Below are 26,655 nucleotides of genomic sequence, written 5' to 3'. Positions count from 1 at the left end.
AAAAAAGTGGAATGTCCCTTTAAGCTCACTCAGTATGTCTGGAGCATGTGTGCCAATCACTAGGTTAAATTCAGGTATCTTAGGTCAGGTAGCTTACATACAAAATATGCTAACATCTACACAAACTGGTTTTCACCAAACTTAACATGACTGGATCAAATTATATATGTTGTTACATTTACACATTTGGCAGACACTTTTATCTATTACAATCACAATGTATATTTTTTTCTGTATCTGTGATCCTCGGATCGAACCCATGACCTTTTGTGCAGCTAATGCAATGCTCTACCAAATAAGCTTAGGGTAAGGAACATTAGGAACATTTACACCAGCATGCATAACTTTTGTATGTTACCTTAAATGCTATGTACACATTTTTTTTTATTAATCACTGCTATGCATTATAAATATCTGGGAATATCATAGCAGAGCTACCTCCAGGCTGCAAACTTTTAGACTAACAGCATTTACAGGCTCTGAGGCCAGTCCAGGGCATATGGACCACACTGTCAGGTTGCAGATGAGCCACGGCAAGACATCAGAGAGGGAGCTAGTCAAGCAGAGACTCCAATCTCTCAACCAGGCAGAAATCCAGCTGCAGCCTGCCTTACTCTGCTCAACAATGTCCAATCCATTTAGCGCTAAACCATCGCTGTCTAAAATGGCTGTAATGGCTTGAAAACGGCAGATTAAAAATCTCATTTATTTTCCAGAATGTGTCCTACTGCATTTTATATGCAAACTGAGGTCAAAATTATACACTGTGCAGCGGCCTTCCAGCCAATCCGAACATGGACACGACCCCGGACACAATTGAAAATGGGACCAATAAGGTTCAATTTAATAGTCCCTCTCAACAAAACACCTGGCAGGACAGACAAAAAAAGCATCCCTGCCATGGTTTCTACTTCAATTTCTGCCAATACTTCAAACGTTTGCTATGAATAGCACCCTAAGCTCTCGCTATCTACTCTCAATCAATGCGAAAAGAGATCACTGAAACAACAAGGCTGACACAAATAATCCTTGTAGGCCAGAATGCCATAGTGTGCTAGCGCTGGATTTGATCCAGAAAAAACATTTCCAGAGCTTCAGGCATGAGTACAGCTCTTTGTCCCGATTGAACTTCCTTCTTCCATTATTTCAATATACTTATAGTATTTTTTGTGCCAGCTGAGATCCCGAAAGCAAACTAGCGTGAGTTGTCTGAAAAGCTGAAACAATGACAGCCACATTCTTTTGTGCCAGCTCTGAAGATTAATACTCATCCATGAGAGAAACAGGTGTAGGTGAATGATACAAACTGCTCTCTGTCAATGAAAAAGACGTCACTAATTCATACAAATAGGATGGTCCTTTGTGGATTAAAGAACAACACATCTGGTTCCAGTTGCCTTGGCTTACCTAATGCAGAGGCTGGTTAAATCTATGAAGAGCCCTTCAGTGCATTTCACCATTCATCATCGGGCACCGCAGGGAGAGGTTTGGGGAGTATCAGATGTGGTCCAACTCCAGTCTTAATTAGAAGATTAGAAATGATTTTCCTGAACATAGTTAATGCTCTGAACACACTCAGCCGGTGTAATGCATTGCCCTGCTCCGGTATGCCAAGACCGACCTGAGTAATGAGCATATTAAATGCACTGCTGAAAGAAGAAAGCCATTTGGTGCGCTCGCGTAGAACTCACTGCTTTCCAACGAAAATATTTGATTATTGTATGCAAAGTCCCTGAGTTTTACAGACCCAGCCTCTGAATCTTTCACAAACCAAGATGTGCAAATATCATAGATTGGAAAATTAAGGTGCATAAGATTTTAAAAATGGCATTATTTAATATGCTGTAAGCCTTTGAGCTGGTGCATGTGTGTACAAATTCCTACTTATATTAGGGCTTTTTTAAATGTATTTAAAAATTGTTCTTTATGTGGCACACAATTGCCATTAGGGTTTTTATGATGTAAAGGTGTATGGAAAGTAAAAATGCACTGTTCGTCCATCAGTCATGTAAAATGTGTAAATACTCAAATTGCTGCACCTATGCAAAATTCCCTGCAACATGCACTCAAACTTATGTCAACAAAATCCTGTTGTCAAGGTCTTACGTGAAGCATGCGAGGAATTTGACTGTAAATATTTTCAAAGGCTACAAAAGGCTTTTCAAATTGAAGTGAGCGATGAAAGACAAGAGAGACGAGGACAAATTTTAACCTCTCAAAAAGAAAAACAAACGAACGGTGAATTACTATCAAACTTTTGTTTGGTTGCCAAAAGGCATTAGTTTTAAGTTTTAAAATGCTTACTGTCTCGCTGAAAAATACCGAAAAGCTTTTAGCAGAGATCCTGCAAATGAAAACCGCTGCCACACATAGAGAAGGCTCTCAATTACTCTTTACAAAGGAAGGTGTTTTTTTTGGATGACAACCAAAAAACTGTGAGCATTGTGTTGTAAGAAATGAATCGAGATGCCAATATCCTTTCTCTGCTGAGTTGTATGAATGAGTCAAGGGCTCTCATGCAGTATTCATATCCTCAACAAAAGATTTTCTTGGCTGATAAATCTGTTGCCATCAGGACATGGACAGGCTAATGTCTGACTTTCAATAAGAATGGACGGCAGGGCAATAGGGAGTCGAGGGCGAAAGAGGAACCTGTTGATTCCGTTTTTCTCCTTCGTGTCAAAGGCAGCGAAGCTGAATCAAAACCATGACGCTGTCTGTGTATACCCATCAAAGCCAGACTGACAACAGGGTGTACAGACAAAAACTAGCCTGGTATTTCCTCACAACTGTAATTATCATACCTGTGGATACAGCGTGAAAAAAACATTCTGGGTGGGTGAAAAATACTGCATTCATTATATATACGCATTTGCTAAAGAAGAAACCTTGCTTCATTCTTTACATTACCACATTAAAACCAAGACAAGGAAAACTATTTACGCTAAATGCATTCAAACTGTGACTTACAGTGCATTACAACAAGGTATACATTTCTTTTTTATCAGTATGTGTGTTCCCTGGGTTCGAACCCAATGCTCTATACGTCCAACATAGTGCCCACGGGCACCAGGTGGTCCGCACAGTCTGTGAGTTGCCCGCCAAAGCACATTCGATTAATAGTCTCAATTTTAATACGTATTTATAACATATTTTTATATTAGCTTGGCTTCTTTTATGTATGTTAACATTTTAAACACTGGCTGCTCGTGACTGCTCTTCCGAGGGGCGCAAATTCAAAATATGTGTTTGGAGTGTCTTGTGCATCACATGTTTAGTCAAAATAAGTGCCTGGTGCACACGCGTCAAAACCGTTTATGATAAAAGAGACGCTCACGTTCACAAAATACACGCAAGACACTCCCTTAACAGTAAACTCTGACTAAACGCAAGCGTCTCTTTTATCATACATCCTTTAGACGCGTCTGCAGCAGGCACTTATTTTGACAAGACACGTGATGCACACAGGTTCACTTGACACGGCGAACACATATTATGAAATTACGAACCACACACATGATGGGCTACATACACGTTGTGACGAACTTCGCATCATGCGCCCTCGGAAAAAGAAGTCATCGGCCACCACTGATTTTAAACAATGATTAAACATAAATGATTAAAGTAAAATAAAATAAAATCATTTTTTTTTAGTAAACTATATCAAAAAAGTAGCCCTCCAGATTTCATCCATTGTGGTAGCCCTTAATCACAAAAAGATTGGAGACCCCTGCTCTATACGCCATACGCTGTAGATATTAGGGATGAAGCAAGCATCACTAAATTGTTGTTTATACTTTTATTTCAACTTTTCCATATGTTTTAAGGGCATAAATGCTACTTCAAATTGTGTGATTTGCTAAAAGATGTGTGCTTGTACGTATCTAAGCAATCGCCTGTTAAACAATAATTCAGCTGTACAGATGGTGCACGAAAAAAAAACTTAAGGCTTACTAGAGGACAAACGTCATCCTTATCTAGAAAATGTAACCAGAAAATTTAGGGTGGAACCACTAAAAAACCAGCCACAACACCATAGCAACCACCCTAGCAACCATGCAACTACATGCTAAAAACTACTCAGAATACGCTAAAATCATTTTGATGTCTTATGCACAGCCAAATACCGCTCAAATTTTCGTCATTAATCAAAAGCTAGTTATATTTGTAGTTTATTCACCCTCACAGTATGAATTTATCACAGCAATGCAATATCTGTGATTTACTTGTGATAGATGATATCAAGCATGAGAAGCCAAATAACCCTGCCCGCCCAAAACGAATGACTTTTCCTTAGAGGTAATTGTACATTTTCATATTTCATGTTCAACATAATGAAAATATCTGAAAACGTAAATGAAAATATGCAATTGGGTAATAAAGTGATACAGCCCTCTTAACGCTTTATCAACATGAGGACTGCACTTCACGGGGCAGTTAAAATCCTTAGGGCAGTTTTCTCTGGAGATCATGGATGCCTCTGCATTATCTGATATAATGTGGGTTCTTTTGTTCCCCAGAGGAGTGGAGAAACACTATTATGAGTACAGCGGTTGAAAGCGTGTTGAATAATGCATGCTGAGTTAATTAATTCACAGGGTGCTTTGATCGAACAGTGCGCGTTCATACCACCGTTCCCCAGAGAAGATTTCAACCCTGTGCCTAAACAACCTCGGCAGGGACGCCCTCCTTTTTTCCCCAGACACAGGAGAGCAGGTTAGACGTGGAGCCTGGATGATTGTCATTCACCACCTGTAATCCCTTCCGACACACGTGCGCACATAATTCCGCACAGCCACAATTGGGAATCCGGCAACTCTGTGGAACGGGCAAGGTAGCTTAGTCTGCATCGTGCTGTCTGTCTTTCTCTAGACCCCTCCCATTTATTCCTTCACTCTCCTTTGTTTCGCGGGATCGCTTTCGTTCGCTTGCCCGTCTAGCATTTTTGACACATGTAAGGTGAGAAGAAACCCAATGCGCGAAAACTCTTACATCTGGTCCTGGTCCCTCAAAGAAAACACATGTTCTGTGATGGCCCTGGGCGAAATCATGTCTTACTGACGTCCTCTTAAATCTTTTGACACTGATGAGGTCTTAGTACAAAGCAGAGTGACAAGTAATGTTTTCTTCACATCGATCCTGCCACACTGGTCTAGTCCAGTTAATATTTCACTCTTTGCATATGGAGAAGCTGATAAAACGGGGAATGGCGCGGTTTGGCTGAAAGGAAGATTGTGAGTGAAAGAAACAGATTAAGAGGACGAAAGAGAGCTCGGTTTACAAAGAACAGAGAGTGGATAGAGGGCCAACAATAGAGATTGAGGTGGCAGCTGAGTGCCCATCTTTGAGTGTAGTGGATTGTGTTGTCTACGAGGTCACCGAGCATTGCCCTTCAGCTACACAACTCAAGTGAGGCAGCTTAAGATTCCTCTCCTCTCCTGGTTTCAAGGATTTGGAGATCATGTTGTCTAGAGGGTGCCGGTAGAAACCAAAACAGTCCTGAACAAAATCCAGCGAGCGGTTACTTTGTGTCCCTACCTGAAGCGGTTTTCACATCTCAAGTACATCGTTTAAGATTCGAGTGTAAACCAGACTGCTTTGCAGTGTGCAAACAATGCTATACTTCCTGAATATAAAAAAGACCAACTTCACGCAAACGTATAGGGAAACTTCCAACTGCTGCCACTGCCAGTTTTCCGTCGGAATGTACTGCTAAAGAGCTTTGAACCTGCCAAAGGATAAAGAGGTTAAATGTGAATCCATTAGGAGAACAAGGGGTGCTGCCAACCAGTCTCCATCCATTATTCAAAAAACATGACTCTCCCGAATGCAGACATTATTTATGATGTGCGGTAGATTTATGCCAAAGACATGTGCTAATCATCAATGTCCCTGGGTAATGCAAACCACGTGATGCCATATGAGTTTAAAGAAAATCAATTTGTATTTCATGTACATGTGTATGTGTGGTTGTTTCTGACCTAGCTGTACTTAAGGGAGAACATTCTTGATAAATGCCTCCAGAACTTAAATGCTTAAATGCAAAAATATGCTTTTGAGGATGTCCTCAAAGGAAATATGGTTGATGAAGAGGTTAAATAGCGTATAATAATAATCTTTAAAATGCCAAACGTTGTTTTTTTAAAGTTATTAGAATAGATTATAATAGCAATCACGGGTGGGTTTATTTAAAAACAACAGATGTCAGATGTTACGTATATTTTTTTGTGATTTTTATTCAATATACATTATGTCATTATGTCATATACATTATTCAATATACATAAACTGAGTCACGAAAGGATTGAAATTAAATAATTGCATGATGGTAGTTGAGTAAGCTGAACTTTAATGGCGTTCAAATCATTCTGGATCGCATGGCTCGGTTTCTGTCAAACAGAATTGCTGAATAGCAAATAGTGGAGTTTGAATTTTATATAAATGAGGTCAGTTATTGAAAGCAAAACTTTGCTTCAGACTTTGACTCAACACAAACAATGTGAAGTAAATCATTTTGATTTGTGCAAAGAGTATTGAAAGTTCACCATTTAAAGACTAATGTTCATCTGCTCTAAAACCTTCTTTATTTAATAGCCTTTACTGTTGACTTAGATGGAGCAACCTAAATGCAATTCACTCTTGGCAAGTTGCAAGTGGCTGATAACGATCGAAAATGGCCGTCTCCAATAAGTGGCTGGCTTTCTGAGAAGGGTTTTTATAGAGCACTGCATCTTGGAAACAGTCTTAGGTACAAAAACAACACAGTACATGTGTGTGGTGTAGCAAAGCATATGTTTGCTTTTAAAACATGTATGAGTCAGAAAACATTGCTCACTTTTAATGATTTTGGGTAGCGAAGCTGCAGTGTGTAATTCAGTACTGTGCATGTTGACCACATGCTGTAAGAAATATAATCCGATTTGAATGATATATCTGACTAACAGCATGTGTGTCCACTGTCCAGGCAGTTTTTTCATGTGCACAGACATTACTTGAGAACTATTTATTGCTTAATTAAAATTGATGGACAGCTACAATATGGTGAGTGATGTATGAGTGTCTGCCTGTCAATGTCAGGAAATATATAGCTCTGGGATAGTGCTACTCTCAATGGTTGCTTTTGAATAACAAAGGCTTGGAGCTATGCATGATTATAATAATAATTACTATTATCATAAGTATTGTTATTGTTTATTGTTTATTATTTTTTGCAGTTGTATGGCTTTTTCATTTCCAATATTGCTCCAATGATTACTACTAACTACTCTTGTTTCAACACGTATTCAGAATCAAGAGTCAACTTGGCAACCTAAACATGCTACCTTTTCTCACAGCAATAAAGTTCAAGTCAGAACATGCATTTTACACATTTAATAAAGACAAACTTGAGTTCTGATGTTTTTACCAAATGAACATGTGTTTGTCAGGTCGTGGAATGTGCAAGCATACTGTCTGGATATGATTTTCCCACAAAACCTGACGTAATACAACACAAAGGCTGTTTCTCAATTCCAAGAACGCAAAGAACGGACTTGCGTCCTCGTGGAGATCGGTCTTGCCAGGCGACCTTGGAAGAACGAACTCGGAAGTTTTGCCGCAATGACTTCTGGGGCGTACAGCGATTTCAGCAAGTCTGCACTCGATGCATCCTCGATATCAAGAACACATCCGGGTACTTTCATGCGTCCTCTGTCCTTGCGTTCTTGAGAATTGGAATGAACTTCAACCGTTAATGATGACGTAGAGCGAGGACACGAGGACGCAAGATCGCTGAAGAACGCATATTGAGAAACAGTCAAAGACAAGCTATTGCCATGACAACAAAGTAAACCTTCATGCCAAATTTAATTATGTGTGAGTGGTGCTAATGTATATAAATATACACAAAGAAATACATTGTCCGTTTTATATATAAAGGTCATTGTATACTGTATATCAGGGCTAGTCAACTCCGGTCCTAGAGTACCGCTATCCAAAAGAGTTTAGCTTCAACCCTAAACCAACACACCTGAAGAGGCTAATCGCAATGATAAACATATCATTATTTACATTATTTATCCACATTGTTTTATCTCATGTTATTAGAGATGCATGATATTGGATTTGATTTTGTTTGTTTGTTTTTCCTGATCATTTTCAACTCATTTTAGCCGATAGCCAAACTGTAATTTTTTTTCTAGAGTTCCAGAGTTCTTTAAGAATAATCAAATGACAATAAAACATTGCACAGCCTTTGTATATATTACTATTAAAATCACAGACATCAGCAGGTAGGCTGTCACTTGCACTGATCAAGTATACTGATACACATGATCACCAAATTTTTAGATTCAATAAACATAGGTGTGATTATGTGAACTTTGTGTGCTTTTGACACAATCTTGTGAGGATCTGAGAGTTAAAAAAGATGAAAAAGAGAACTTTACTACTCATGAGCTGTATGATCATTAAAGGTTTTCACTGAGGGTCCCCAGTCTAAATAACATTGCATCGATATAAGTGGACAGTGGACACACATGCCGTTCGTCAGATATATCAATCAGATTTTCTAATTAATTAAACTTTCATTAAAAAAAACATCTGTATGTCACTTACATGTGGAAGGATTATAAACAATAAGCAGAGTTGGGCAAAGTTACTTTTAAAAGTAATGCATTACAATATTAAGTTACTCCCAAAATAAAGTGCGTTACCAAGTTACTTTTCATGGAAAGTAATGCTTACGTTACTTTTTAGTTACTTTTGCGTTACTTTTTCTTGGCTAAGGGGTTGATTTCTTTCAGGCCTTGTAGGTTTTTTTTATAACTGAAAAGTTATGCATTCAGAAAATGTCGAACTCTGGCCTGCCATCTCAGTTTCTGACTCAAACTGTTCCCACACAGGCGTGTATGGATAGAGTGCATAATGTAACAATGTTTAGTTTAATTCAGTACATAATTTTTTTAAATTAATCTAATTAATACAACAAAAAAAAAGTAACTTGCATTACTTTTTTTACAATGTAACTCAAATATTAATGTGTACATTTAAAAAATAATGTGTTACTTTACTCGTTACTTCATAGAAGTAATATTATTACGTAATGCACTTTACTTAATGCGTTACCCCCAACGCTGACAATAAGCCCCTAATGGTAACAGTGATTTTATAGTCTGTGTTGTGTATAGTTTAGCAACCGAGGTGTTGCCTTTGTTGGTTTGCAGTTCAAAGGCTTGCCATGCCCTTGACCCTGTGTTCACACCTCACACACTAATCCAGCTTCAGATCGCTTGTTTCCACACACCAAGGCGAGACGTGGTCTCCTGGCTCGATCCTGCAGGTGCTCCAATGGCCATATATCAAGGCGCAACAGCCTGAGCCATATGGTCCCTACAAAGAACAGCCTCACATGGCCTTTTTCAGAGGAGGTGTGGGCCCATTATTCACTTTGGAGGCTGGGGGAGGCTTGTTGGAATAAGTGGCCCTTCCCATCACTCAAAGGACCCCAGCAATGGGCGGAGGAGAGGGACATTTAGGTAAAATCCAGTGTGTGCCCAAACTGTAGGCCAGTGTGTAATTAAGAACATGTTTTTCCAATCACTCTACGTAGTGGGCCTCTCTGACGGAGAGCCCATCGAGGGACTCGTACAGTTACCACATGGATGCAATGTGTCTGCCACATATCACCACAGGCCGCAGATGGGGAGGTGTTCCCAACATAGTGCATGTATCACAAGACAAGCCTGCAGTTGGAAGACGCCATCATGTCACCAACTCCACACATTGTGCTGAGTGTTTTGGGGCGGCACTTAATAATTCATTCTAAGCCCACCACGCAGTGCTGAAACATCAAATGCAGATTTATGTTCTCGCTTAATCACCGGCTACTGTTTAATTTAGTTAATAATAAGAAATACCCTCAGACTGATTGATATAACGAGTAACTGCTTTGCCAAAAGGGAGCACAGGGAAAAGCTGTGTTTCATATAAATGATGACTTGGACCAGTAAAACAGCTCATGGCGAGGAATCAAAGGAGGTTTGGAGGGTGAGAATAATCTTAACCATTCAAACCAACGCTTAAAAGATCTAACCATATGACAGTAAAGACAGCATAAATCGTGTAAATAGAGTTAAGTGTGTTTTCTCAAATGCAAAGCTTTGAGGGATTTGACTGCATGCATAAAACAAAGGAGAAATCGTATCGCTCAGCATTGTAATTGATATGCCGGCCCACTCCCATGGGGACGGGGGTGTCATAAACAGGGGAAATTGCTTGGGTGGTATTGTTTATTTTCCTAGACTGATTAAACTCACTTGACTTGTGATAAGAACCGAGCAGGTGGCAATGATGCCTAGGCTGAAAACGGAAAACAATAAAATCCATGCTGAATCGATGCAATTTACAGATTACGCTTATACAATCCAGGCCTCAGCGTAAAAATCGTCACCCTCCAACATTTCGCATAGCTACTGTGGTTGACTGTGATTCTGATAGATTGTGGGTAATGCTTGGAAGTGACAGCCAAGCTAAACCCATATGCATGACATCTTGTGTTAGTGTCAGATAAAAACGGTATTCAGCATATGCGCTGTGCGAAATAACATTCTGCACATTAACTCTCCGTCACATGATTCATTCATTTTAATAGAACAGCCTCCTCTTTACATCAATTCCCTCAGGAGGCTCTATAGATTTTCCAGCTGCCTGCCCGAATGATCCATGATGATTATTATCTGAAAGGTAGGGCTGGTAGAAGGTATGGAAAATAGTCATCACTCTTTTCGAACCCTTTATTGGGCTGCTGTTTCAGTGAGCATGTGTTACATGAAAGCTACAATGATTCCAGACATGGTTTAACCAGCCACAGTGGTTGCATATCTCAGTATTTTGGCTGCATTGATTTTGTGGATCTCAAAGAGCCTACTAAAAAATGTATCGTATAAGACAACCAATAAACGAGCAATGCTGCTTTGTAAATCATTTTCTATAAATTCTGATGAGTTGATTCCATTTGTTTTGTAAATTTGAAAAAGACAAAATATTAATTTGTTACTGTAAGCTTTATACGTTTTAGTAATTACAGCTACTGTATTTGCAAAACAATAATGAGTTGCTTATCATTCTGAACATATGAAGAGTTTTGAGCATTTTTTTTTAAATGCGTTACTGCCAAAATCAGTATTGTTTCTGGTCAGCATTTAAAAGTAAATTATTTTCACGCAAAATCCAATATCCGCCGTGTTATTCTGTCATCTTTTTTCCCACTCCCCCTTTTCTGCAGAATGCATTAAATCCGCTAAACAAATCACAGCGCGCCATTCCAAGCATTGTAAACAATAAGGGTGGCACTTTAAATACACACAGAATCCTAGTTTTCCTTTGTACTTCGTGATCAACAAACAAACAAAAACAAAATAATACTTTGATGGCATTGATAAGCCTGTGGTGGTTTTCTGTGACACGAAAGAAACGTAAGCCATCAACATCTAATAATTTACGTGAGAGGCACTCGGGAGATGGAAAAATGCCGTTGCTTGTTCTTACGACAGCATCAAGCTTCTCTCATGCTAACACATTGACCCCGGGAGATCTTATGTAAAACGTTCCATTATTTAACTCGAAGCCAACAAAAATCGAGCAGGACCAAAACATTTTACAGCTGATCGCTGTGAAAAAAGTTCAGCGACGTCCCATAACTGCAGCAATGACAGTGTGTTTGGTTAATGCCATTAATGTTTATTTTTTTAATCAGTGTATAGCACTAGTCAACTAAATGAATATAACATGGCAAAGATGAATGCCAATTATAAATTAATTCAATCGATTTTTAGCATTTTGTGGAAAAAATTATCAGTTTTTATAATAAATCTTTGAAAATTAAATTATGCATTTGAATTTTTTATGTTTTTATAACCTAAAGATGCTATGTGAAAGTTTGTAACAGAAAATAGTGGTTTTCATCTTGTCACTTTCTTGGTAAAGAATACACGTTTTTACCGAAATTAGTCAAAATGGATTTATTGCGTTTTAGAACCAAACTCTTCATATATTTTATCTTATGAATGTTACAGTAACTACCTAATGTTTCTGCATTAAGCAGCATCCAGTGTCTAAACAAAACTGTAAGTGAACTGAAAAGTAATATAGATGGGTATAGCGTTGCAAGTTTGCAAAATGTTGACAAGGGAAAGACCTTACATCAGATTCCACTTTATAGGATATGTCACATTTATAATCTGCATCTGTAGAGATACATATGGGATGCACTAGTATTTTCCCTGACAACACATAATCATATTTTATACATTTTGTTTTATTTTTAATAAACTTTATACATATGATGTAGCCTAGAAGAAAATAACTTTTTCACTATTGTCTATATTTAATATAGCTACAGTAAGCATTGACTTGTAAGCTTATCTAACTGCTAAGTTATGAATGACAAATGTATATGAGTCACTTCCAAGAAAACATATAAATATAAATCAGCACATAATGGCATCACAACATGCTGTGAGACAAGTGGCTGAGAGAAAGAACATAATGCATATTTTCACATAAGGCTCATTTGCTCAAGGTTTGTAAGGCAGTATTTTTGTAAAACTGCTGTTGTAAAAGACTATACAAATACATTAAACCGGATAAAGTAGGCCCTCCTGAAATTCACAGGGAAAGAAATTTCAGAACCTGATGTTATTTTTTGCTGGCCTAAAAATATGTTTTGTATTATTTTAATGAAATAAACATATATTAATATATTTTCGTTCCCCCAGACAGCACTTACAGAGCAGCTTTTTCTTGCACGTTAGTAAAAAACAGTGCGTGTTTGTGCATTTTGCAGTTTTATATGTTATAAAGTCTGACTGTGAAACTCTTTTGATGCACGGTGAGTGTTACATTTAGTTTTTGGAAGCAGGTATCTATGTAACTCAAAATACATACATTGTCTAGACGCATATCTTCTAAAAAAAATTGGCTGCTGTTTTCTTTTTTATATTCTTTGATGTCTTTGTGTGTAGTTTTATGTATTTATTTATTTCATTGGATATTTACAGTACTATGGTCAACACCCGTTGATTTATATTAGGGCTGGGCAAAAAAATCGATTTTTCTCTTAATCGTTTTTTTTTTAAATGGTCGATTAAAGAATTCTCAAGAATGGATTTTTTTATGAAATAACCTGATCCTGTTTAATCAAAGACTGCGGCTGTTTTGACTTTTTTCAGCATACATTTTTAATCTTGCATCAAAATTGTATTGTATTTAACATAATTGTATGCATTTAAAAATTAGAGATGGGTTCTGTTTTAATGTACCCAAGTGTACCTAAAATAAAAAGTGTAATATTAATTTTTAATTTATTTTTATTAATTACCCACCTTACCAACTTATTTTTCACTGTTCTTTTTAATAAATAAAGTATTTGTATAAAATCTATATTCTTTGAGTTGAATCAAGAATCGAGTATAAAAATTGTTCAGAGAATCGGAATCGAACCCAGAATAGAAATCGTATCGATCCGATAGCGTTTGAATCGAAATTGAATCGATTCAGAACATCTGAATCAATACCCAGCCCTATTTTATAAAATCACAATACAATACAAACAAGAATTCTTTAAAGCAGTCCTGAACTACAGAGATCACACCCACCTGCTGCCCTTTACTAATATTAACCACCTTTAACGTGCTTATCAGAGATAATACAGAGAAAAAAAATTACGACTGCCCACTATGGTGCCTGACTAAATAGAGTGCAACAGCTTTACACCTTATATAATATGCTATTACCTTTCTGTTGTTATGACCCTCAGTTTCAAACTTCTTTATGTCCTTACCTTCAGAATTTATTCTATTGTATATTTATTATTTTACTCCGACTGTGGCTGAGGCGTGAGCAATTACAGGCTTAGACAATTACCTAAACCTCCAGCAGTTCATAAACATTCAATTATACCTTTTAATATGTCACAGTGATATTGAGTTCAAGTCAAAACAACAAAACATCACAGACTACGAGTCGTCTGAAGGGTTCATACTAAATATGAATTAATAAGCAAATAACAGAGGATTACCCCCCGTTCTCTAGTCACAGCTATAGGCCAAATCACTCAATTATCTTTGCTAATTTCCTCTGTGCCAAGCTAATGCAATTATATGCAAACAAACTGCTCAATGGTAACACTTTTTCTCTATGCCACACTTTGCCTTTCAGCGACAGGTAATTTTGATTAGCTCAGCCTGTCAAAAACAGCCTGGCCATTGGCTGATGCAAGATCTCCAGAAAGGACAAACAGCTGTGGTGCGACCGCCGACCGGCTTACTATGCATTTCATTTTTAAATCTGCCTTTATGAAGTGCAGCAGTTCATTTAGAGGCTTAAAAGTAAGAAAGTGCCAAATGGACCTCCTGTATATTATTTTTAAATAATTCTGTCACCACATGGCCAATTGCATGCATCCATTGATTAGCCATGAAAAAGTCACAGGTGGCTTGGAAATGAAGTCAGGGTGTTAATCCTGTAAGGAGGAGGCTGACACATAGCCCAAAACGAAGTTTCTTCCAGCTCACATTGCACTGCCAATCCAGTCTGTTTTTTGGCAGAATACAACCATGCGAGAAGTGTAATTCAGCACTAGTGTGAAAGCGAAATGCCCCAATGCAAAATATTTTGGTTACAATCAATGAATGTTTACACTTTGTCAAATTATTCCAAGTTTGACGCTTCTATTCTAGGCTTGATTCACCGGAATGTTGAGAATTTACAGTTTTGAATTTTTAATTATCCGGATATGCAGAGAATTGAATTTGTCAATCAGCATTAAAAATCAAACCCCAAACACTGCAAAGTATACATTACAGCAGTCAGAAGTCCAAACGCAATGGAACAACACAATAAAAACAGCATCAGGCATCCTGCGGTTACCAGAGACCCTTGCACTCCTTTCTGGGAAAGTGGAAGCTGCTCTCTGCTCATTCCATCAGAGTGCATGTTGTGACCCAGGCCAGTGCGGAGTGAAAGCCAGCGTCTGAGCGGTCCAAGCCCGCCGCTGTGGTTGCCACTGACAGGGATGAAAGCAATAACATCAGGTTGAGTTATAAGGCTACCACGGGTCACATCCCCAAGGAGCCGGTATAAGTCAAGCCGTCAGCCTCCAGCTTGAGAGAAAAAGAGGATGTACGCAGTCAAAGCTTGGCAGACATCCTACGGTGGCGGAAATGCCAAGAGACGTCAAGTGTGTGCCGGGTAACAGCGGTTCAGGTGAATGCTGCTTCCCTTTGTGATGCAGATGAGGATGCAATCAGTCTGCCTTTATCTCTGAAGACAGACTGTAGTCTGGGAGACACACGGCACCGCTGCACCAGTTCAGAGGAATTGTGTTTGTCGAACATCTTGATGAGAGACAGCTGTTTAAGGGTGTGCGAACAAGGTCTGACCTCTCACAAGAATACACAACTGTCACTAACTTCAGCATTGTTTTAAAAATCTGTTAAACCGAGAGTGACATTTGTTTGTTCTTTCAGAAAGCGGAAACCACACGATCTAAGATGTGTACTTATGCATTTCTTCTTCACAGGTGCAGGCGAGAAGGATTATGTTTCCTTGTTTGTTTGTTATTCCTATGCCCCAATTTTATAATTAGGCTTGTGCGTTCTCTTGTGGCACTGATCTTATACTGGTGCAACAATGTGGTCAAGTGTACTATTCACAAATATTATTTACAATCAATATCAACTGTACATAATTATGTAAATGCATACCACAATTGTCACACATACCAATAGTCCGTAACAGTGGTCGGTTGGCCTTGCATGCACAAGTTACTATCAGCAGGGTTAGTTTATACAATTAGACTCGTTTAATTAGCCCCTTAAGACAACCACCCAACTAAAACTTAATTAGATGAACTACTCCCAGTGCCACAAGTTCTATGTAAAATCACATTCAGGAGTCCATATGAGCAAAAATCTATATAAAGGGTCCCTGATGTGATGCTCCAGGTGACAGCTTTATTTCTATAATTCCTAACATTCGTCACACATTTTCATCCCCTACGTTCACGTTCCATCTGAACGGTTGCATTATTATGGCTACAAAAACAGAATGAACAATAAGAGCTTACATATGCATGAGTAATTGCATTGCTCACCGCTCTAAAGAGTAAAGGACTGCCTGCATATTTCATTTTGAATGTGTTTTGCAGAATGCTTAGCAAATTGCAGGAGACAGTTTGCATTGCGTCTGGTTACGACAATGAAAAGTGTTCTTGCAAAGTAGGCCAATGGGAATAAGACAGCCATTCTGTTTTCCACCAGTAAGTGCTTATATGTGATTAAATGGATTGATTAGGCAGCATTAAGTCTAAACATTAATGCAGATATAAAGACTGAAATATCTAATCATGGTATGATTTAAGTATGTTCCGTGTATTTGGGTCTCTAGCCCGGCAGGAACGTAGCCTGAACGTTTTCTACTAGAAAATTTCTGGTACTGCAGATTGAAACGATTATCACCTCAAGGAAGAAAAACACGAGCTATCATTTAACCGCTTCAAGAAAAACCCACATGATCTCTAACTACACATTCAACCGATCTTGAGTACAGAGTACAGTATTCTGTAACATACAGACCCTCATTTGTCCTCCTGCTACACTAACACTACAAGCTCAGGTAATGGTCAGTCTGGCATGTTATTGTTATTTTTAAAGGATACGATCCGCTGAGACGTTGTGTAAATAACCGCAGAAATAGCAAAGCACGTGTATGAAAAATGATATGAAACCACGCAGATATTTTTTTTGATTGATTCAGGTTTGGTGCATTTTAAATACAAAAATTTGTGTATTTAAAATGAATAACCGCAATTTGCAAAACGGTAAAAGTCCCAGGATAGATATCACTACAAAAGCACAGAGAGCACAAAGTCAAATTTAAGTGGATGATCTAAGCAAACATAATGAATTCTTAAGTAATAACTTAAGTTTACAAAGTTACACTTTACGATTTCGCAGAAGCCTTAACCGTTCGAGCACTTACAGTATTAAAGAGAGCAAAACGTTTTTTCAGTATTGACAAATGCACGTTTATGAATTCAGCGCCTTTATGATGCATTTAAAGGCCTGGCCAAAGCTTTGAAGGAAATAAAGATTTCTATTCCAGTGGGTGAGTGCGTTAGCTTCTTTTTGGATGATGTGACATCATCGGACCGATCCAGAAAGGAGGAATGTGGTAGACAGCGACTCTGATCCATGCTGCTCACTGGAAACTCCCTTTAAACTCCCTTTAGACTACAAATCACTTGCAAAAAACTGCCTGGACCTGACCAAAATGCCCTAAATTGCTGTAAAACAATTACAGGTGTTAAATGGCCTGCATGAATAACGTATACATGGTTAAACGTTAAAGAGATGTGGTAATGAGGATAATCATTTTGGTACTCATGAAAATCGTTTTTTAATTTCCACGAAATTACCAGTTATAATCAAATAGCAATATATGAGTTTCACCTTGACTGGCATGTTTTGATATTGAGATTGCTTTGGTTTAAACAAATGTGAGCTCTCTTGATAGGGTGATTGTCAACAGTTTGCAAATTCTTCAAATTGTTGAACAAAAAAACGCCATTTAAAAAAATAGCCATTGCAGGACTGACACATCTGTAAAACAAAAAAGTCTGATAGCGACAAAAATAACATGCTGTGCCGAGAGCGACGAGATCTCTGCTAAAAAAGCTGCCATCAAGCCCATTTCCCATGAGCCTCTCTGCTACTTTCTGCATGGTCAAGGTAGCCCTCAGCCTTTCCCTCGAAACTTGACACCCGACTTACTACAGAAACAACTGGTACCAGCACTAATTGAAATTTTGCATGCAAAGTGACAATAGCTGGGCCCTGGGCAGCATGGATTAAGCACTGAATGGAGGCGGATTCTTTGTGAACGCCACTGCGGAGGCTGGCGTGCAGACGAGCTCCCTGCATCTGCTCATTCAGCAAACTGAGAAAACATGGGATTTCGAGCAGCCGCTCGCTTTACCTTTATCTAATCCTGTTTCTGAACGCCTATATCCACCCCTTCACCATACGCTCTGCCTTTTGTTACGCATCCGAAGAAACTGTAATGCTATGTGTCGGTGTGCACCGCAGTGGCCCACACTCTGCGTATAGTTGGAAAAAGACTGGTTCCATTTACATTTGAAAGCGCATTATTCACATTTGGCTGGCATTTCCAAGTGGAAGTGTTGAGATGAGGGCTAAAACGGCTATGTTAACAAACAATACATTTAATTATACCCCTTTCTGTTGTTTTTTAGTGTTATGGAAATAGATCTTAAAAGCATATCCGGAAACAAACTTGGAACTCGTACAAAAGCTGAGCAAAATTCTTGAAGTGAAAACCAAGTATTTGTATAAAACAAAAATTCTGACGGATGTTTGTAATAGTTTGAAAATTAAATACTTGAGCAATAAATACTCTTATTCTCTTTTTCTTTAAGTCTATTTAAACCTGAAACAATGTTTTAAATATGAAGAAGTACTGAAATCTGAAACTAAATGAATTATAATACGGAAAATATTCTGACGTATAAAGTATAAAGTGGGTCATGAAAATAGTAGTGTGGTACAAACTGCCTCCAAACTGTCTGCGCATGATATGTTTATCCCTTCAATGGGTAAAAATGACATCTACAACTTTCTACAATGTAGCACCACCTTAAATAGTATGTTCTAACAATTTCCAGCACCATGTTGGCAAGCACATTAATATAATCTGTGGTCAAATATTTGTATACAGTACAACATGAACAGACGCAGCTGCTTATGAGACGTCTCAGAATGAGAGATAAGTCACACTGTGTCATGACATTATAACAGCAAAATGGAATGCATGCTGGGAATGCTGAAATACCAAGGAATCTTTAGCACGACCGGTGTTCTACTTCCAAAAAGATGCCAACTTTCTGACAAAGTAAACAAAATTTTGCCTAATCAAAGCCTTACTGATAAAATATCTGGTTGAATGATATTTCAAAAACAATAAAGTACGATGCCTCCTCACATGCAAGTCTAATAAGCAACTATTTTTCTTACTTATATTAAAATTCATAGAAAACTGATGCATTGTGTGAGTTATACTCCGAGACAACTAATGAGAAATGGCAGAAATCATACAACTTTGATATAGAGAAGAGACATAAAAGACTTTTTTTTTGCTAATTGCTGATGAGCTACATACGCAGAGACTAAATTACTTTGTAACTTCAAACCGCTGAAGAATGCAAACTGACATAGGCCGATAAAAAATAAGTCACTGCCGGAAACTTCAAAGTCCCCAAGACAAGCGTTACGATTTGATATAAAAACACAATGAGAAGCTGAACCATATTTGTAAATTCACCTACTGGGTTATCTTTCTAGATTTACATATGCAAATTTTGCTTGGATCTGTAGACTTAATAAAGCACTCGAAGTACTCAAGATCACAAGCAGAATACACTTACATCTTGAGTGTCACTATTAGTGGCCACGCAATCTATCTGTCAATCATACTCTGATGATGATAATACAGACAAATGCACAAATTTAATCAAATACTTTACTTTTGATTCCTCAAAAAATCTAGACGTACACAATGTAATAAAAATCGTCTAAAAAGACGTTTTAGACACTTTGTAAGGGTAAATATACTGATGTGCAAGGGTGACGTCAAATCTCGCCAACCCATCTTCTCTAAAGCTTGGTATCTCTTTGTTATTTTTAAGGTTGAAACAGCGCTGACCTCTTTTTCAACTCTCTCATTTTTTTATATGTAAGCGCCATGCTTTAAAGCCATTGGCTTATGAAATAGGGTGACAGTCAGAGAAAGAATAAGGACTGACCAATCACACGATTTTGTGATAAAGCGATCCAGATGAAAAAGAATATTTTCCTCAAATAACATTTTTTAACAAGATTCTTACATATTTCAAAGAATAACAAAGCACACAAACACATTTACATGACTGTACTCTGATAACTGAGAGATAAGTCCTGCACAGCGTAACACAACCAGCTATTTTTCAGTTATCCATGCTAGAGAACATCGCTCATACTATTCAGTATTGGAAACAACAAGCAAAAAACACATTACGGTACATAATGAAAACTATGTAAAAATCCTAAAAACAATCACAAATACTGTTTTAATGCATTAAACATGATTAAAATCTTTTTTTTTTTACTTTTATCAACCTTGCTATAGCTATTATTATTACTATAAAACATGCACACGTAATAATATAAATTAAATAAAATTTTCTAACATTTTGAAACATTTCAATATTTCAGGCATGAAGACAAGGCTTGTGAGATCTAAAGTCATACATAAAAAATGGCCTTCTTTTCTCAAGTATAGGAAACATACACTCTGGAAGTACAGAGCAATCTAAAAATTAAAATTGCAGCAAAAAATTAAATATTTTTTTGAATAGTGTTACAGTTAAGTTTGACTATTTTTAACTGTTCTTTAAAAAATATTTAGCACTGATTTATAAGCAAAAGAAAAAAGCACTGTGACTCACAAACTTCCTCAAACTGCAGTGCTGTGTTGAATGAGCTCTTGTTTAATTAAAATACAGCCATGCCTCAATATGCAAATGTCTGCCAATTTTTATAAGCATGATAAATTATTTTAAACTACAGCACTGCTGTTAGCTTGACTCTCTTTTTTAAAAAAAATTCACAGTGTGTATATGCAAATTTACAATTATACAAAACATATTTTGCATCAAAGGAATAAAATGATATCTCCTTTCAAAATATCCAGCCTAAAAAATACAAAATGAAGCATGTCTGTGTTCACACATTACATGGCTATTAACCTAAGCATCATTAAACTTTAGAAATCAAGCCACAATGGGGTCCTGTCACAATAACACCAATGCCTACTTAAAATTCATTTAGCATAATTTATTGTAAGGACACTGCAAACTGCTGGGAACTGAAATTGTAGTTAGTAATTGAGAATAAACTGTATTAGTTTGTATTGTATTGTATTGTTTTGTTTTGTATCCTCTACTAGAAACCTGTTTCATTGTCCAACATGGTGATCCCAGCATCACCATTTCAGCTCTGAATACATTCAGCACACCAACCGATGTGTTTAAAGCATCGTGTGAACGTTATACTTAAATATTAAAAGAGAATAAAGACACATAGGTGGCTTGTGTTTAATATAACACGTCTGAAATTATTGTACAATTAAAGCTGCAAGGAGCGCGAGCCTTAAATCCGTGCGTCTCGTGCACACACGTATCTGAGCTTTGGGATAAAATAACCTTTTTTGATGCTGCTGAACACTGAAAGAAGAAAATGTTTGATCTTCAATATGCTGTATTTACACGTGTTTATTAAGATAAGCACATTTTTACCTGGGATGATTTTCCAACGTATTTTACCTCACAGACCCCAATGAAGGCAAAACCTTCCTGTCAGGGAAATTGCAACCGTTCAAAAATGCCACATTTGTCCCTGTACCTATACACCCACATTTATAATTGGTGGAAAAAATGCTTTCGTATCTTATTTCTTGAAAGGCATTCAAAACTAACGTGCCGTGACCGTAAACTCTCACTCGGTCGGCAAGATGCTGGAGTCGCAAAACACGGAGGGAAACATCTTACCTTCAACAGCCAGGACCGACGGTAGAGTCCATAAAATCCATAGGATATCCATCATTGGTTTCTTAAAGGTGAAATGATAAAAAGTCCTGGGATTCAAATAAAACGAGCCCTGAAAGCCATTGATATCAGACGCTGGCGCAGACCGGCAGACTTTCACCGTCCGTTGAATGAATACGATGCCATAAACACACAACTAAAATTCTAAGCGAGTGTGGACGAGACCAATCGGGGCAGACGAGGGGGGCGGTGGTTTCGAGGACCGCGAGCGATCGGGCACAGGATGGATATGCTTAAGACACAACCCTTCACGAATAAGAAACAGCCGTGTTTAAGATTATTTTATTGATAAGGATCGACCCGAGCCGATTCTCGTGCATACGGATATAAAAGCGTGAAGCCAACCCACCCGAAAGAGCAATTTTCCTCTTTCCCACCTGTCAATCAAAGCTACAGCGTAACTATTTAGCCTTATCAGTGCATGTTCGGTGGCAATTTTGTGGCTATTGGGATAAACTGAATGGGTGGTTTTATTCTGATTATATACATTTGTTTCGATTAAACTGTTTTTAACACTTGTTCTGATGGTAATGGAATACTCTGCCTTCTTTTATCTGTTTCGTCTTCATTAAAAGTTAAGGTAAGATTTTGAATCTTTTGAAACAACTGTTTAAAGAAAAGACAAATACTTGTATAAAAACGTACTTAAATAAATTATCATTATGTTTGTAGTTTTGCTGTTCTTAATTTACCATTTGTTTAAGATGAAATATAGGCTAAAAGGTGCAAAATATAAAATCAATAAGCCTACTGTACGTGAGCAAGGCTCTTATCCAGCATTAGATGCACATTATGTGTAATTTTGATTTGGAATCACACAGATGTTTGATGTGTAACGGCAGAAACGTAATCAACGAGGACAAAATGAGGTAGCCTACAGTGTGTCTGCTGGCAGCTGTGACAAGCTCACGAGGCCTCATTTGCAATTTTAACAATGTGTGTGTCCAAAGACTAAGTGTTTTCAATGTGTTTTGAATGTGTTTGCCTGCTACCTAACTACAGCAAGTGTAGTGTAACCAGTGTGAGAAAAGGATACATTCCTTTTAAAAGGCAAAGTATTATGGCAGATGGTCCCTTTAGATTTTTATTTAAAATATTTTGTATAATATATATATGTATATATATATATATATATATATATATATATATATATATATATATATATATATATATATATATATATATATATATATATATATATATATATATATATATGAAAACAAATTAATTTGTTCCAAAAATATAGATTTTAATCTTTGAGTGAACTTTCATCTTTTTGTAACACAGGGATTTTTTACAGTAAATTCACTGCTGTCATCATAATTCACATCGTTTTCTTTTGTGCCCCTGGGTGCTTCATAACCAAATATTAAACCTTGAAACTTAGTGATGAATGAAACATGTTATTTCCAATCATTCATTATTCCAGTGAAAACACACTTTCTTGGCAAGAGGTGTACTATATTATAACATAAACTCATGATGAATAAGTTAAAGACCTGTTCTTTCCTCTCTCACTACCTTGGTTATACAATAAATTGCAATTTAATAATGTGAAGAAAAAATAAAATAAAAATAGTAGAGTAGCCTACAGTACAGTGCTCTCTCGTGTCTGAGATGTACATTATTTGACGGTAGCTTAAAGATCTTTTAAAATCCTGATCTAACCTGGGTTACCTGATCCTAGCTTACTGTATTTGCCTTTGTATCACATGTGATATTACTTAAATTGCTAAACAAAATGTCCTGTTTAACTTGTCATTTGTAGAGTTTGTTTAATAAGTTCAAAATGCAATCAAATCAGGTCAATGGGTACACACGCTAGACCAATATTAGCTGTGGGCAAGGTAATTTTCCATTTTCACTGTTTTGACCAAAATGTTGGGGGTATGAAAATGTTATTTAGTTCAGTATAGACCTAGAATATCCCGGCGCTGTCTTCCAGATACTATTTTGCTGTTGGCCATGTTATGTTTCTTTGTATTTTTCACAAAGATAGGTTTTAAAGCCACATTAAGTTATTGCTTACAAATAAATACACTTATAAGAGTAATGTAGCTCTGTGGGATAGAAGATGACTGCTCAAATCTGTTGCTCACTGTGTTTCATCAAATTGATCTTTGCAAAAGAGCAGCTGCACAGAAATCACTTATTGTTTTGTTGTTGAATATTTAGGAACAATATTACAATCACTTGGTCTTTTTCAAACATATTGCTAATGGATAAACTTTTTGACTTGTCAATTTTAGCTTGTAAGAAGTGACAGCTGAATTAATGCACCATTGTGTGCCAAGCCACAAACAGAATTTTTAAATTTCCTTAACGCAATAAATTTGATTTCCTGTCTCAGCAGCTGCTAGTGTAATCCAAATAACGCTGAGCCAAAAGAACCAAAAAATGAGGTACGGGTGCATGGGTGAAGGTGGACATAAACAGAAGGACATAAAAAGCACTGAGAAGCTCACAGGCCAATTCCCTAATTCTCTACACACAGAGAATAAAATAAGCAACAGTAGCAAAGCATAACATAAGAAGCTTAGATTTATATCAATGTGGCTGCTTTTACTATTCCCTGCAAGGACACAGAAATTGAACAGGTAAATTATGGTCGACTCAGAAGATTACGGTATATATCAAAAGACAGATATAGACCTATAAGATGTTTGACTAAATAAACTGAGACTTAAAGGCAATGAGGGGATTAGGTTATTTTATTTCGTGTTATTGAATTTGGAATCTGCGTTTTGTTAGCTCTCATGGAACAAAGCTGTTATTGTAATATAAAGAGCTGGCAGTATTTTACTGAAAATACCAGTCAGTCTGAAGAGAAATATCAAAGGATATAAAACTAGACTAACCATGGAAGACTGGACTTTAATAATTTGACTTATGTCAGGTGGTGAAAAGCGAGCAAGACATGTTTTAAATTATTTGTATCATTTCCCGTATGAAAAAGAATGTGTGTTGTGAATTGATACCATTCTTTAACATCACCATATATCAAAAAGAAAACTACTGTGTGATTCATAAAAAAATGAAACCTTAACATTATAGCAAAATGTACATAATAAAATCAAAATCAAATCAGGATTAATTTTTTATTATTATTTTATTCTTTATTTTTGTCTCACAGACATCTTTTATATAAATGGCATGCATGCTTTCATTAAAAAAGTTTATATTAATGTAAATAAGTTAAAAATAACCAAATTGATTTTTACGTTGACTTGATTTCTTATAAAATACATACAGACCAAGTGAGAAAATTGGAAACATGGAAACACAATTACATGGAAGCACACACACAGGACAAGTACGCAGTTTGGCTATATTTAAATATTTTATATAATATTTAATATTTAATATAATATGATAATTTATTATAATTTGAATATAATATTTTATCTTTTTTAAGACTATCTACTGTTTTCTTCTAAACAGACTTGAGCAAAATGTGTTGCCTGTACAATTCACAAAGGTTTTAAATAAAAATAAGAAAAATAATCAATACAATAATAACATAATCTGTATACATATTTAGACTACTCATAATTTCAGGGGGAAATGTTAAAAGTTGTGTACAATAGTTCAACACATTAAACAAATTGACAATTTGTATGAATAAAGATATCCATGAGTATTTGATCTCCACATGAACCAGAAAACTGCCTCAACGTTGCCACCTAGAGTTAAGGAGTTGAATTTCCTCTTTTCACTCATAACTTTCTTTCATCTCTTTGACCTCTCATATGCATTTGCTTAAACGTTTGGCCATGCAAAATATCATGCATATTTAATATTTATTTACAATTATGTTTGTAACAGAATAGCCCTACCTGCATTCAAAAGTATTAAGCACATTGTTAAACTAAAAACTACTTGCATGTGTGCAAACCATGTTGTGCTTCTAAATTAATTTAATTAACTAATGAACCAAAATATTATTTGATACATCTGAATTAACTACTGTAAATTAGTTTACTAATGTACTAAGTTTTCTAAGGACAGACTTACAAAAGGGGATTACATCAAATATATCTAACTCCTAATACTTTTACAATGCACTTTCAAGTAATTTTTCAAATGAATATTTTCAACTCATACATTGTAAATTACTTTTCATAAAATCTTAAACAACCGTGTTTTTATTGTATCCGTCTAAACACGAGCAATATACCCCTCTTTTTACCCCTTAAATCTTTAACTACGTTCAGGATGCCCGCAGTACTTTGTTGTTGTTAAAGCCATGACTGTCTACAGACCCTAATGAAGGTGGGCTTTAAAGTGGTCTGCTATTTGTTAAGGATGTGTGCTTGATCTCTGACCTTTGTGACAGATCCTCCCTGCTCTCTAATCTCAGAAGACTCTTCAGATGTGGATTACGCCTCGAGGGAGACTCCCTAACAGGTCAAAGAGAAAAGATAAGGCTTTTATAAGGCTTTAAATTAAACTTGAGCACTTGAAACACATTGCTCATATAGATTCGACTGCTTTTCACAGTCACATCTATGTTTCGAAGATAGACATAAAGCCTGTCTGATGATAAGGTTATATAAGATGTGAGTTCGGAAGTTATTGAATTTTATTCTTTTGCCAGTGAGAGCAATTTAAACCCGTTGATATACACCGCCAGTTCTCTGTACTTCCCCTGTGGTCAGGTTTAGTCACTGCTTATCCTATACGTATAAGTCATCCTATAAAGTGACTGGCTGCCAAAATATGAATTTAACCTCAATTAGGTTGTGCAGATTTAATCAGAAGTCTTGTCCATATTTAATTAACTTACTGTGGGATTATTACCATCCGAACTTGCGTGATCAGAATTCCTGAAAGCTTTGTGTGGTAAGATGCAAAATTTGAACTATTTCATGTACCGCATTCCCTCACATTCAATTGTTTTGCTGTACGCTGAAATAAGAATGCAATGTTGAAATCAGGGCTTTGTTTGCATATCAACC

At 36.8% G+C, this 26,655-nt stretch overlaps 1 protein-coding gene across 2 annotated transcripts in view; it reads right to left on the bottom strand.

Moving 5' to 3' along the window:
- Nucleotides 1-21,896, bottom strand: part of ephb2b (eph receptor B2b) — a 182,630-nt gene extending 160,734 nt beyond the window's left edge. For both annotated transcript variants that reach the window (XM_073876124.1, XM_073876125.1), the window contains exon 1: nucleotides 21,641-21,896. In XM_073876124.1, coding sequence (XP_073732225.1) covers nucleotides 21,641-21,695 — 55 coding nt within the window. In that variant the 5' untranslated portion in view covers nucleotides 21,696-21,896. The remainder of the gene's footprint in view (nucleotides 1-21,640) is intronic.
- Between the last annotated feature and the right edge of the window lie 4,759 nt (nucleotides 21,897-26,655).

The sequence above is a fragment of the Misgurnus anguillicaudatus genome, chromosome 14 (genome assembly GCF_027580225.2).
Source record: "Misgurnus anguillicaudatus chromosome 14, ASM2758022v2, whole genome shotgun sequence".
Taxonomy (NCBI): Eukaryota; Metazoa; Chordata; class Actinopteri; order Cypriniformes; family Cobitidae; genus Misgurnus; species Misgurnus anguillicaudatus.
This window is presented reverse-complemented; position numbering and strand designations above follow the sequence as displayed.